The sequence below is a fragment of the Carassius auratus genome, chromosome 3, assembly GCF_003368295.1.
Source record: "Carassius auratus strain Wakin chromosome 3, ASM336829v1, whole genome shotgun sequence".
Classification (NCBI taxonomy): domain Eukaryota; kingdom Metazoa; phylum Chordata; class Actinopteri; order Cypriniformes; family Cyprinidae; genus Carassius; species Carassius auratus.
Genome location: NC_039245.1, coordinates 12,025,042 through 12,039,580, shown reverse-complemented (window position 1 = coordinate 12,039,580; position 14,539 = coordinate 12,025,042). Strand labels below are relative to the sequence as shown.

Genomic DNA, 14,539 nt, shown 5'->3' with positions numbered 1-14,539 from the left:
GCAGGGGAACCCAACTCTTTAACAGTGTAAAAAACTCAGAATTCATGAAATAGCATTTCACCCCCCCCCCCCCCCTGTAACATGACAATTTATGTTTTGACAACTTGTGATATTAAGTTATTTTAAGTTGGGTGGACTTTAGTTTTTGTTTAGTTTACTCAAAAAAGCGCTTGCAATAAGTTGCCTTATTTTTTTTTAAGTTGACGGAACTTTTTTTTTTTTTTACAGTGCTGACATAATTTAATAATATACAGCCCTAACACATATATGACACAATAACGACGACGACACAACTATCTAACTCTAACTCTGACTCTCTGACTCTACTACAACTGATTCATCTCCTCCGGACAACACCCACAAGGTGGCATGAGTTTCAAACCCCCTTTATCCGGAAACGACACTCAGACCGAACCGACTTTGGTTTTCAAAAAACACAATGGACCAACACTGGCAGATGACATTGCAAACTTAACACTGGACTTCATGCAACTTGGGCTATGAGCTTCTCCACTCTTCCTCCAGACCTTGGTTTCCAAATGAAATACAAAACTTGCTCTCATTTGAAAAGAGGACTTTGGAACAATGGCAACTCTGACATTTTCTGTGGTTCAGCAAATTCCTTGACACTTAGTGTGTGGTGGCTCTTGATGCCTTGACCCCAGCCTCAGTGCATTCCTTGTGAAGTTCTCTAAAGTTCTTGAATCCAGTTTGCTTGACAATCCTCATAAGGCTGCAGTTCTCTCAGTTGGTTGTGCATCTTTTTCTTCCACACTTTTTCGTTCCACTCAACTTTCTGTTAACATGCTTGGATACAGCACTCTGTGAACAGATTTAACTTTGTTAAATGTGAGCCAAAATCATTACAATTAAAAGAACCAAAGACTTAGACTACTTCAGTCTGTGTGCATTGAATTTATTTAATACATGAGTTTAAAAATTTTAGTTGAATTACTGAAATAAATTAACTTTTCCTAAACATTCTAATTTATTGAGAAGCGCCTGTAATTTGTCTCACAGAGGAAAGCTTTATGACTTTGGTGCGCCCCTTCGAAAAGAGCTTCTTTTTGATGTCCATTATAGTGAAGCATTTGCATTACAGGAGAAAAACAAATAAAAAATATTTCAACACTTTTTTACAAATAACAATCTCTGAAGACCCATAAAGTAAGGCAAAGTAAGACAATTACAAGGAACTGTAAACTGTACTGGTGTGTGGAAGTTCAATGCATTTAGAAAACAATGTTAACACCTTTAGCAGATTCAATAATTGTTTTATTTGAAAGTACAAAATGTTTCATGACAATTAGAGCCAATAAATAACTATAAATAACATTAAATATGAAAACAATAAATATTCTGGGATATAAAAAATGTGCACAAAGATATATAAATATATTTAAGTATAGTCAAAACAATCAGGAAATATAGCCAACATGCCGGCTGACTGACAGTTAATACATTTGATCTGAAATACATAGCATATTTTTACATTTAGTTAGCAAGTATAGTTTAGGCAAAGAGGCTTACTCTCACCTAAACCAGAAAAGTTTTCACATGTATTTGTAAGAAACATAATTAGCTTTTTTGATCTGATAACTTCAAGTTTTCATAGGAAACACATAAGGTAAACACTTTATAAAAGCACTGGCCATTAGTCAAAATAACTCTAATTTAAATTCTAGGTTTCATTCATTTCAATTACATACAGACTGAATACACAAATACATTTGTAAAAAAAAATTTCTTTTTCTTCAGTTTTTGTTTGTAAGGCGTTGTTTGCAGCATTTTTTTTTTATCCTATGGAATGTGTCACAAGTCATACATTTTTTCTGTCATCAGGTCTTCTTCTGTCATTGGTTGTCTGTTAAACTCTTGCCAGGGACTTGTTTGCATTGTTTGCGATGATCTCCATCCTCTGAAGGTGGGTTTTCACTGCTCTCCGGATCTGCTCCCATGCGTGAGAACTATATTTCTTAAACACAAGAGGAACATCTTTAGCTGTGTATCACTGACTTTATATTTTATATGGAAGAAAATAATTTCCTTTACTCATTACTAAGTAACATTAACATTGCAGAATCACAACTACAATATGCTTCATAAAGACACTAAGAACAATATAGCTGATGACAGAAATCAGTCAACTAATTGAAAAATATAAAATCACATAAAAACAATGGAATAAGCTGTGATATCAAATTATACAATCAAACTTACTTTTTTCTTTAAACTCTTCTTTAAAGTCCTGAAGTGCCTTGTTATCTTTTTCTCATATGACTCCATATGTGACGGCTTTTGGTATTGGGCCACCTGATAAAAAGCAAACAAAATATAAACAATGCGGGAAAATAACATAAATTTAGCCCTTTCATCTGAACATCAATATTTTTATGATTAATGTCATATAACAGTTTTGAGGTTAAAAGATTGAGAGGAATCATTCAATCTAAATTCATGCTCTTTTACTATTATGACAATCCTTTTATTTAAATTACAGGATTATACAGAATTCATATGGAATTCTGATATTATTTTCTCCTAAGCACAAACACTTTCAGACAAGACTTACACATTCTTTGAGCTCAGATGACTGCCTGTGCAGGTCTTTTAGGAAATATTCCACTAGTTTCCATTGCTCTGGATTCATGTGTTCTTTGGAATCCATGAGGTTGATGATCTGATCTAAGTTCAAGACAAGAAACCTCACCTGGTCCTCCACCTGTAACAGATATAATGCTGTGTAGGTAACTGGTCCCATATGAACACGTTGTATGTACGCACGTTTTGTATATGTTTTTTATAACGAGAAAACAACTTTCGTTATGCTGAGATAACGAAAAAACAAGAATGAAAAAAATCATAATGCATGGCCACTTATGACTTCTGTATTGACCTCTGTATTCAATCACAGAGAAAAGTTTACAAACCTTAGCATCTCCAATCAAGTTGTACAGGTGTCCTGGAAATCGCACCTTAACAGTCCCTGGATGTCCACCCTGTAAGACAGAGTACAACTTGTAATTTCTGATATGTTTCATAGCTGTTCATCCATATGCATATAATAATAATAATAATAATAATAATAATAATAATAATTACTGTATAAATGCTAAACTAATCAGATTAAACTGACGGCATTCCTCAATATGTTAAAACACGTTTAGTGCAGTTTTCCAGATAGTCGTGAATCATTCTGTAAGGTTTTAATTAACAACTACATTACTAAGACAAAAACAAGACATAGTCGAGAGCTTTAAGGACCTTGTAGAAAAGGGCTGTGGTTGTATTGCGCAGAGATCTAATGTCTTCTGATGAACATTCACAAATAAATCATGAAGCTTTTAAAGCGTAGACTACTTACCATTTTCTCAATCAGTGTCAGAGAATCGGCGTTCACCATCCTGTATCTGCCGAGCCATCTGCAAGCGGAGCATTGACTCAGCAGAGTTACAAATATCACACAAATATATGTCCACATTTGAGTTTGTTTCATCTTTGTATACGTGCACTAGCTTTCTACTGTGTCGCTCGAGGGAATGATGCAGGGACATGGTGGAGTTTGCTGGACTTTATTCGGGAGTATATGGAAAGGGAAAACGCGGCTTACTTTCACTTTTTAGCTGTAGTTAATGTCCATAGACTACTATACAACATATCTCATCTGGTCTGCTATATGAATAATAAAAACACTTTTAAAACCAATAGATTTTGTACTTAGAAAATAAGTGAAAAGCATATATATTTATATTTCATCTTTAATCGTCTTTAGCTCACTTGACACTAGCACACAGACTTTCGTCTAAAACACAAATGAATGCTATTAACATCTTCAGCATAAGTTACAGCAATCCCGAAAGAAAGCAATTTCTCAAAATAATTACCTGATTCCAAAGTATTTCAAGGTCGCTGACGTTTCCAAACGAGAAGGGGTTTATACCAGCGGGATGTGTTCAGAAAAACACTTTCTGTTTGAGACGTAATGCCTTACGCTTTGTTAACGCCACGTGATGACGCAACCTCCTACAATCGCTCTCATTGGACTTCACCGCACTTTCTCTATGGCGCAATGAAATGCAATTTCTCATCTTTTGTCACTACACTACAAGAAATGGGCTAGCATTGACCGTCAGTTTAAAGAAATATTTTGCTTTCAAGCATATCTTTCTATATTTGTTTTTACATAATAACACACATAGCTACTGGGAATAAAAGTAGCCTATAACCTGAATGCACTATGGCTTTGGATAAAAGGGTCTGCTAAATGTAAAACAATATTAGTAATATTAATAATAATAATAAACAACAACAACAATACGCCTAATAGTAATAATAAGGCTATAATAATAACTACTTTTATTATTATTATAGCCTAATTATTATTATTATTATAGCCTATTATTATTATTATAGCCTATTATTATAGCCTAATTATTATTATTAGGCCTATTGTTGTTGTTAACATATTTTATAGCATTTGCTTATAGAACATAATATATATATATATATATATATATATATATATATATATATATATATATATATATATATATATATAATTTTTTTTTTCAATGAACCCACGTTAAGCCATTTATAAAGCAGTGTTTGAAACAGGAATAGCTAATGAAAAAAAAAAAAACGTTAATATCCGACAACAGTAATTTCGAAAACAGTGTTTTGAAAAATGATAGCTGGTCAATCAGCGAATGACCAGCTTGCATCTAAATGACACTGATGAACTTGTAACGACAAGAAAAATTATAATTAATAAAACAGTCAGTAGGCGTGCAAATTTAAACAAATTAAAGATAAAGTACATTACAACAATACTTCTTGCACTTACATAGGTTGTATAAAATCTAACTTGGTTCTTCAAGTGCAGTGTAGGTGTTTTAAATACATATTCTCACCTCTGTGGTTTTCTCTGGTTCTTTATTACTGGCTGCGAAGTTGATGAATTGTTTTATTGTTAGAATTGTTTGTTTGAATCCTTAATTTTTCAGCATAGAAAAATCATCTTTAACCAATCTACATCCTCCTCACGCGTGATTTCAATCAACGGGAACTTGAATTCACTTTTAAGATGTTGCACCTCTTTGCCTGTAGGTGGCAAGTTTAGTAAAGATGACTTTTTTACAGGAGGTTTAATGAATGATGTTTTGATCGCAGTTTGAGACATGGTAAAAAAAAAAGAAAAAAAGTTAACAGCGCAGAAAGTGTTTACAGTAGACGTTTTGTTCACGATATTATGTCTTTTAAAAGTGAAGGAATAATAGAAAGTTACGGGAGACAGGGCCGTGCACAGACCTTTTGAGGGGCATGTGCTGAAACTGAAAAAGGGCACCCCCTCCCTTTTTTTTATATCAATTATATATATTCTCTTTTTTAGCTATTCTGTTTGGTTTCATAGGCTAATTTGTATTATTTGGCTAACATTATTATGAATTACATTGAGATCAGGGGAAGGTGAGCAATGAGTCAAGTATTTTTGACAAACTTTTTTGAAATATAATTTAAGTAATTATGTCCAACTCAATTCCAGATTATAAAAACTATAGCCATACCGTTACTATAACATATCCAACATGTATCCGCCTTCCTGGCAAAAATTTGATACTGTGGTGGACCAGGGATGTTGGTCTCTTGAAGGTCTCTTATTCACTACACTTTCCCTAAAATAAGCCAGCAATGAAAAAATAAATAAAAATAGTGTGAAAAGTACAGTTGCAGTGAAAAGCATTTATGAAGGATCACGTGACACTGAAGAGTACTGAACTGGAGTAATGATGCTGAAATTTTTTTTCACAAAAATAATTTACATTTTAAAATATATTCAAATAGAAAACAGTTATTTAAAATTGTAAAAATATTACATTATATTACTGTTTTTGCTGTATTTTGGATCAAATAAACGAAGCCTTGGAATGAATCATGAACTACATTCTGCATGATAAAATTAAGATTTTATAAGATAAAGATTTCACAGTGATCTTCTGTAATTTTTTTTAGTTACTACTACATTACTGTAGTAAAACCATGTTTTACTACATTTTATACAGAGAGTATATGGATAGTATACCATAAGATGATTAGCCTAAATGTTAATAAATTAAGTGTATCAGCAATCATAAATCAAAGAAGAAATTTCTTAGAAATATATTTATCTAGCTGACGAGGATCACTCGTCGCTTTGTGTAAGTTCCAGTACGAAACAGCGCGGGTGCGCACCTGTTATGATTTTCCGATGGTTAAAAACTAATTATATGTTGTTGTATTACTTATCAATATATAGTTTTTGACCAGCGAATGCGTGCAAATGTTATTTATTTATTTTTTGTCATTAAAACGGCGACGGTCTGCCGCTGCCGGCATCACATTACATTTTCATCTAATTACAGGTTACAAAATAGTTTTTGTAGCTATATAGACGGAGCGCTCAGTTTTTCCTGTGGTAAAATGCATTTGGCCAAAATCGCATTTTATAAAAGATGAAATGCTACTGTATGCACAGGCTATTTAAGTGTTGGTTATGTGTTGTCTATGACTAGATGGCAAATGCTAGCCCTCTCTCTCTCTCAGGCGACGTCCCACATGTCTCAGTCAGTCAGACAGACATCCAATAAATAAAATATGAGCCTTTATAGACATAGTGTTTAGTAGTACTTATTCAAACAACAAGATATATATTTACCCTTCGCAAAACCATTCAGCTCAGCTGTTGTCTACTGTGCGGCTGCTGTGGAACTTCAGTTGATTCAATGAATATAGAGGGGGGCGGAGTTATCAGCTTACTGACAGCTTGAGGATCAAATTAGATTTACACAAGCTCGTTTTAAGAACTTTCATTTGCTAAATATTTGTAAAACAGACATACAGATGTAAAGGGTGACCAATAGCATTGAAAAAAAGGGCACTTCGGAGTGTAAGGCAAAAAGGGCATGTGCTCTGCACAGGTTGAGCCCTACCTGTGCACGTGCCTGAAATAGCCTAACTTATCTACCACTTTACGGGTGCCCAAAGCTGCAGAGGCACATACATTTTAGGATTTAAAAGTGCTGTCAGGCACTCCCTTGTGGCATCTCCCTTCTCCGATACTTTCTTCTGTATGTAGTCAGTTTGGCCTTGAGGGCTTCAAAAAAAGCACTCAGCTCACATATGAGGTAGCTAAACTAACTTTCACAAACAAGCAAAGTATAACTTCTTCTGTTTTCTTCTGTTTTCTTTCATCACTGCATAACTGATCATGTAACTGCCTTTGTTAGATGCTAAATAGTATTTTGTATGATTTAGTTTGGCCTAAGTGTGTTTATTTTCATGCGTTCTCTAGTTCCTTTTTAAGCATGTGATTTAGTGGCTGATGATGTTTTTCTCACCTTTCTGGACATGGACAGTATACCGTACACACAGCTTCAACGGAGGGACTGAGAGCTCTCAGACTAAATCAAAAATATCTTAAACTGTGTTCTGAAGATAAACGAGCCTCACGAGTTTGGAACGACATGAGAGTGAGTTATTAATAACATAATTTTGATTTTTGGGTGAACTATCCATTTAAGACCAAGTGAAATGTATAACAAACTGCTCCAGAGGCCCAGCAGCATATAGATGACTGTGTGTGCACTTTGGATTGGGTTAAATGCAGAGCACGAATGGGTCGCCATACTTGGCTGCATGTCACGTCACTTTCACTTTCGTCATAAAGATCTGTAGGCCTAAAGTTTTTTTTTTTTTTTTTAATGCCGTCTATTAAGACATAAAGTAGCTCTATATTGCATCTAAAATGTGATAAAGGAGTGAACAGAATTTACTTGAAAGCTTAAAAAAAAAACTATAAAGAGAAACACTGTGTTAAAATATGTATACAAATATCCTAATATATATATATTTTTTTTTTGCATATTCGCTGTCCATTGGTTCACATTTACAACTATTTGAGTAAAATAATAAGGGTCGATTTTCGCGTTGGTCTGAACAAAAACAGCAGAATTAAGGGCTTAAAGGTTAAAAAGTGGTGTTTGTCCTATTGGTAGCAGCGCTGCGCTCATAAACGCCACTTTATCAGGCCTTTCATGGAGTCAGAATGAAATGAAAATAACTTTTCAGAACGTTTCTGTAGACAATTGTTTCCTCTCAGATATACATTTATATAACACCCTTGATGCTGCTCATATTTATTTCCTTTTGTTATTTAATCGTCACGTTCACCGATTCAACAGTGCAATCTTTATTTTCGTCATTTTACTATTTGACTCATACAACAGGCTCAACTATAACTGCCCTATAGGTTAGGCAGTTCCATAATGATGCATTTAAAGGAAAATTATCAGTCTCAGTTCCATAATGATGCACATAATGATACCCCTTTGTTTATTTATTTTTTCCAGATATAGGCTATACTCAGCAGCAGAGGCTAAATGAATACAATAGCTAATTTCAGGGAATTGTACTTCATACGTGAACAGTGGCGAAGACGGAATATTCCGCCATTAATGATGACGGTGTGGGTATTATTAATATAGCGCAGAGTCATTATTAGTTATGAGTGGAACACAGCCTGCCACACGCGCTGAATCGACAGAACTGAGTTCATAGAGCGCGAGGACCTGGGTTTATACGCTCGTGTGGTCTGTGAGCGTGGGAAGGTGAACTGTGCATGCGGTGAGGCGCTAGGAGTTTTGAAACGCTTATGATGTTAGCTGGAGGATAACCTCGAATGGGTGCTTCGCTTTCCAACTGTCTGAAAACAAAGGTTTGTTCTCATAAATTTTTTTGAAAGAAAAAAAAAGCAATCGTTCATTCATAGAAAGAACTGGGACTTGCCCGGCAACGTAGCCTATTTCGAGTTGGGAGTGAAAAGTGAAATGCTACTGGGGCGCACGTAGCCTAATACCACCCTGCGGTCTTGCTGATAATGATGACATATCCTGACCAATATTTAATCAATGTAATGAAAATATCTTAATTTGTACTTTAGAGTCATTACATAATTTAGTCATACAGGCGAGAGCGCTGTACTATCTTCCCCCATTTGTTTGATTATGAACTTTTTATTGACGTGAAACTCGTGAACTTTCATTTTATGGTTTCTGCGTGTTTAGAGTTGATCCATAAGAAAACCCAAAATGACAGTTATATTGATAACCAAAGAACTAATTAATTCTAAATAGCGTTTACACTAATTATAGTTTTCTAGGCTACTTAAGATTATTTAGCTGTAAAGACAACATTATTGTCGTGTGCTTGTCTAATAGAAAAGACAATTTTAGATGTATTATTTAACAAAAAATGCATTATGTAACAAATGATCAAAAAAATAAATAATTTATTTTAAACACATGTGGCATAAATACACTTCCACCAAAGCATTTCACAAAACGAAATTCGAGAGGTTTTAGAATATGAAACAATCTAAATATAAAATAAAAAGTCATGGACAATTTCTGGCTGTCAAACTTTGTAGAACATATTCATAAATAATATGATGAACTTCTGTTGCGACAGACAAGCTTTTCTCAATTCTGAGAAGAGAATCACTTGTTTGCAGATTTTATTTGATCATTTATATCTTGTGGGCACCGGAATGAGATAGATAGATAGATAGATAGATAGATAGATAGATAGATAGATAGATAGATAGATAGATAGATAGATAGATAGATAGATAGATAGATAGGCAGGCCGACCACATCCTTAACCACAAATTAGACAGAGGCGCATATAGAGGGAAACAGTTCAGCGAGTGCGCTGCGGTCTAGAAAATCCAGAAGCGAACACACAGACTTTCCTTTCATCACTCAGTTTAGTAGTATAAAACGGACCATTTGCATCCATGTCTTCAGAAATATCAGGAGATTTTCAAAAGGTTTCAACACCGTTTGTGACCGAGTGCTATTTTACAGCTCTTTTAATTTTTGACTTTTTGCCTAATCGTTCGGATCTTTTTGGTTTTTGGCTTCAAACAAATATAATGACACTTTGGAAATGTATCGCTCTGCTGTGTCAATTTCTTTTTTTCGCCCAGATTTGTTCAATGCCAACAAAATGCACTTTGCGGCGGGACCTGGTGAAAAAAACTCACAAACTACTTGAGAATATGGTAAGTTATTTTTTTTTCTTCCCGGTTGCTTTTTATTTATTTACCTGTTGTATATATTTAGGCTGTATCTTTACCTCGGACTCTCCTTACAGGGAGGTCTTTTTCCTCGTAAATGCTTGAAAGAAAACGTCGTAATAACCTTCCCGACATCTGCACTGCAATCAAATGACTCCAGTCAGGTAAACTATAAACACTATAAATCAAGGGTCATTCCATGCACATTAGCTCCATGACTGTCTACATGTTTCTGTTGAACACTTGCTAGGACCAGACATTATGGAGGAGACCAGGCATAATGTTTTCTTTGTTATATGTTTACTTTGCAGAACATCGGCGTAGCAAAGGCAATCTATAAGATCATGGAGCACACTGACTACCTGTTTGCGAACGATAGTCATCCACAATCCTGGAACCAGAAGAAAGTGGTGGATTTCCAAGACATAGTTTATCGTTTTACTGACGAGTACACATGTGTAAGCGAATAATACATCTATTTTCAAAACAGGATTTTATAGATTAATATGTGAACATGCCTGTAAGTGTTTCATATTTATCTTTCGTGTGTAGATTATGAGGAGAGAGCAGCGACCCGTGGATGATTTTCCCACAAGAGAAGGTGCACTGAAAACCTACTTTGATAAACTGGCCACTCTCCTCAGAAACAAGGTACACCAAACTTTGTTTGTTTTCAACATGCATAAAATATTGTCTACAAAGCACCCTAACAAAATACTGTTATTCAAGCCCATAGCTATTATAAATTGCTGTCTTTTTTTCTCCTTCAGGACTACAGTTACTGTGCATGGGAGGTGGTTCGAAAGGAGCTCCTGCGTGTTCTTACATTGACGCTTAAACTTGTGTCTTTTACTTAAATTGTTCAGTTTTCGTGGAATGATTATTTATTTATTCTTATTATTTATTTATTTATTTATTTATTTATTAATTTATTTATTTATGTATTTATTTATTTATTTGACTGATTGATTAATTTTTGTAATAATGATATGATTATTTAAGATGACTACTGAAGACTCAATAAAACTGAAGACACTGAAGTGCATATCTCAGAGTATAATTTACAAGCGGCGACTTACAAACAAACAATAGCACAAAAACAAGAGTTGTTTATCCCATACAGCAAAATATACTTACAAATATATTTTTAGATATACAAAAATGGCCAAAAGCATGTGTGTGTGTGTATATATATAAAAAACCTCTAAGTGCCATTTGAAATTTTCATCTAAAATTAGGATTTTTATCAAGCTCCTATGCTTAGGTTGAGTCGTTTTACTTTAATGGCAACGTGCAGGTCCTTTTCCAGGCTATTAAAGTGAAATAACTGAACATAAATATCGGAGCCTGATAAAAATCCTAATTTTAGATGAAAATTTCAGATGGCACTTAGAGGTTTTTGCATCAGAACTCTTCATATATATAGCAAGGAAAATGCTTTACAACTGAAATTAGTGCTTTTAAGTGTCCAAGACCGCAAAGTGAAGGTACTGGGGACAGGTCCCATGTGTTCGTAAAGCCCAACGTGGGCTGCTATAGGGTAGTTCACTCCATTATTTCGAAAGATTGTTTTGATCTTAATGAACATTAGTGGCGTTCCAAGTCGCATATGCACTATTATGTGCCAGTTTTTAATATAAATAGTGTAGTAAGTGTGTTCACACTGAGAATTCTAATACAGCAAAATTGCCTTCAAATGCCGACATGATGCACTTATAAACAGACAGACCCCCCCCCCCCCCCCTTCTCATTCAAAGAGTTTTCTTTATTTTCATGACTATGAAAATTGTAGAGTCACACTGAAGGCATCAAGGGCTATTTGACCAAGAAGGAGAGTGATGACCTGCTCCAGATGACCTGGCCTCCACAGTCACCGGACCTGAACCCAATCGAGATGGTTTAGGGGTGAGCTGGACCGCAGACAGAAGGCAAAAGGGCCAACAAGTGCTAAGCATCTCTCGGGGAACTCCTTCAAGACTATTGGAAGCTCTTGAAGCTCATCAAGAGAATGCCAAGAGTGTGCAAAGCAGTAATCAAAGCAAAAGGTGGCTACTTTGAAGAACCTAGAATATGACATATTTTCAGTTGTTTCACACTTTTTTGTTATGTATATAATTCCATATATAATTCCACATGTGTTAATTCATAGTTTTGATGCATTCAGTGTGACTCTACAATTTTCAATTTTCACGCAGAAGTTTGTTGATCAAAATGTAGTGTACAAAGTAGATAAGGAAAACTAGGATGCCAGTATTCAAAGCTACTGTCTAGAGTGCGTGGAATGGTGTGCTGTGATTGGTTGAGTGGATATATAATTTTCTGCAGAGAAAGGAGACTGTCGCCAGTTTGGAGAAAAAAAAAAAGGAGAAAACAACCTTATAACTCTGTGGATATCATATTTTGCGTAAAAAAAAAAAGACTTTTCAATACCTACCAGATACTATACAGGTCCTTCTAAAAAAAATAGCATATTGTGATAAAAGTTCATTATTTTCCGTGATGTAATGATAAAAATTAAACTTTCATATATTTTAGATTCATTGCACACCAACTGAAATATTTCAGGTCTTTTATTGTTTTAATACTGATGATTTTGGCATACAGCTCATGAAAACCCAAAATTCCTATCTCAAAAAATTAGCATATCATGAAAAGGTTCTCTAAACGAGCTATTAACCTAATCATCTGAATCAACTAATTAACTCTAAACACCTGCAAAAGATTCCTGAGGCTTTTAAAAACTCCCTGCCTGGTTCATTACTCAAAACCTGACTGCTGTCCAGAAGGCCATCATTGACACCCTCAAGCGAGAGGGTAAGACACAGAAAGAAATTTCTGAACGAATAGGCTGTTCCCAGAGTGCTGTATCAAGGCACCTCAGTGGGAAGTCTGTGGGAAGGAAAAAGTGGCAACAAACGCTGCACAACGAGAAAAGGGTGACCGGACCCTGAGGAAGATTGTGGAGAAGGACCGATTCCAGACCTTGGGGGACCTGCGGAAGCAGTGGACTGAGTCTGGAGTAGTAACATCCAGAGCCACCGTGCACAGGCGTGTGCAGGAAATGGGCTACAGAGAAGCAGCACTGGACTGTTGCTCGGTGGTCCAAAGTACTTTTTTCGGATGAAAGCAAATTTTGCATGTCATTCGGAAATCAAGGTGCCAGAGTCTGGAGGAAGACTGGGGAGAATGAAATGCCAAAATACCTGAAGTCCAGTGTCAAGTACCCACAGTCAGTGATGGTCTGGGGTGCCATGTCAGCTGCTGGTGTTGGTCCACTGTGTTTTATCAAGGGCAGGGTCAATGCAGCTAGCTATCAGGAGATTTTGGACTGGAGCACTTCATGCTTCCATCTGCTGAAAAGCTTTATGGAGATGAAGATTTCGTTTTTCAGCACGACCTGGCACCTGCTCACAGTGCCAAAACCACTGGTAAATGGTTTACTGACCATGGTATTACTGTGCTCAATTGGCCTGCCAACTCTCCTGACCTGAACCCCATAGAGAATCTGTGGGATATTGTGAAGAGACAGTTGAGAGACGCAAGACCCAACCCTCTGGATGAGCTTAGGGCGCTATCGAAGCTTCCTGGGCCTCCATTACACCTCAGCAGTGCCACAGGCTGATTGACTCCATGCCACGCCGCATTGAAGCAGTCATTTCTGCAAAAGGATTCCCGACCAAGTATTGAGTGCATAACTGAACATAATTATTTGAAGGTTGACTTTTTTTGACACTTTTCTTTTATTGGTTGGATGAATTATGCAAATTTTTTGAGATAGGAATTTTGGGTTTTCATGAGCTGTATGCCAAAATCATCAGTATTAAAACAATAAAAGACCTGAAATATTTCAGTTGGTGTGCAATGAATCTAAAATATATGAAAGTTTAATTTTTATCATTACATTATGGAAAATACCGAACTTTTATCACAATATGCTAATTTTTTTTAGAAGGACCTGTACAGTTTTTGGTGAGAACTCAATTTTTTCTTTCTTTCTTTTTTTAAATAACTTTTATGCGTTTATGCTCTTCATATAGCATATATATATATTTTATATATATATATATATATATATATATATATATATATATATATATATATATATATATATATACACACACACACACACCTAAAGGATTATTAGGAACACCATACTAAAACTGTGTTTGACCCCCTTTTGCCTTCAAAACTGCCTTAATTCTACGTGGCATTGATTCAACAAGTTGCTGAAAGCAGTCTTTGGAAATGTTGGCCCAGTTGATGGAGATTTGTGGGATGCACATCCAGGGCACGAAGCTTCCGATCCACCACATCCCAAAGATGCTCTATTGGGTTGAGATCTAGTGACTGTGGGGGCCATTTTAGTACAGTTGTTAGTAACATTGTCATGTTCAAGAAACCAATTTGAAAGGATTTGAGCTTTGTGAC

At 35.5% G+C, this 14,539-nt stretch overlaps 2 protein-coding genes across 3 annotated transcripts; one reads left to right on the top strand and one right to left on the bottom strand.

The window, feature by feature from the left end:
• Positions 1-1,271: 1,271 nt before the first annotated feature.
• LOC113048206 (interferon a3-like) lies at positions 1,272-3,977 on the bottom strand. Of its 2 annotated transcripts, XM_026209855.1 has the most exons (6): positions 3,885-3,977; positions 3,365-3,422; positions 2,931-2,999; positions 2,573-2,722; positions 2,221-2,313; positions 1,274-1,975 (listed from the first exon to the last, which is right to left on the bottom strand). In XM_026209855.1, exons 2-6 carry the CDS (start codon positions 3,401-3,403, stop codon positions 1,868-1,870), a joined length of 459 nt encoding a protein of 152 aa, XP_026065640.1. In that variant the 5' UTR covers positions 3,404-3,422; positions 3,885-3,977; the 3' UTR covers positions 1,274-1,867. The 2 variants fall into 2 exon arrangements, with proteins under 2 accessions (XP_026065631.1, XP_026065640.1); XM_026209846.1 differs by lacking the exon at positions 3,885-3,977 and having other exon boundaries at positions 1,272-1,975; positions 3,365-3,878.
• Positions 3,978-9,857: 5,880 nt separating this feature from the next.
• On the top strand, positions 9,858-10,968 carry ifnphi2 (interferon phi 2). Its single transcript, XM_026219227.1, has 5 exons — positions 9,858-10,096; positions 10,189-10,275; positions 10,423-10,569; positions 10,664-10,762; positions 10,882-10,968. Exons 1-5 carry the CDS (start codon positions 9,968-9,970, stop codon positions 10,966-10,968), a joined length of 549 nt encoding a protein of 182 aa, XP_026075012.1. The 5' UTR covers positions 9,858-9,967.
• Positions 10,969-14,539: the final 3,571 nt, after the last annotated feature.

Bases quoted from the DNA above. Each gene is read 5' to 3' on its own strand.
- ifnphi2 (XM_026219227.1), top strand. From the start codon at position 9,968: ATGACACTTTGGAAATGTATCGCTCTGCTGTGTCAATTTCTTTTTTTC. The intron at 10,570-10,663 runs GTAAGCGAATAA...TTTCGTGTGTAG, and splicing joins TTACTGACGAGTACACATGT to ATTATGAGGAGAGAGCAGCG. The intron at 10,763-10,881 runs GTACACCAAACT...TTTCTCCTTCAG, and splicing joins CCACTCTCCTCAGAAACAAG to GACTACAGTTACTGTGCATG.
- LOC113048206 (XM_026209846.1), bottom strand. From the start codon at position 3,496: ATGAAACAAACTCAAATGTGGACATATATTTGTGTGATATTTGTAACT. The intron at 3,000-3,364 runs GTAAGTAGTCTA...TCTGTCTTACAG, and splicing joins TGACACTGATTGAGAAAATG to GGTGGACATCCAGGGACTGT. The intron at 2,723-2,930 runs GTTTGTAAACTT...TATCTGTTACAG, and splicing joins ACTTGATTGGAGATGCTAAG to GTGGAGGACCAGGTGAGGTT.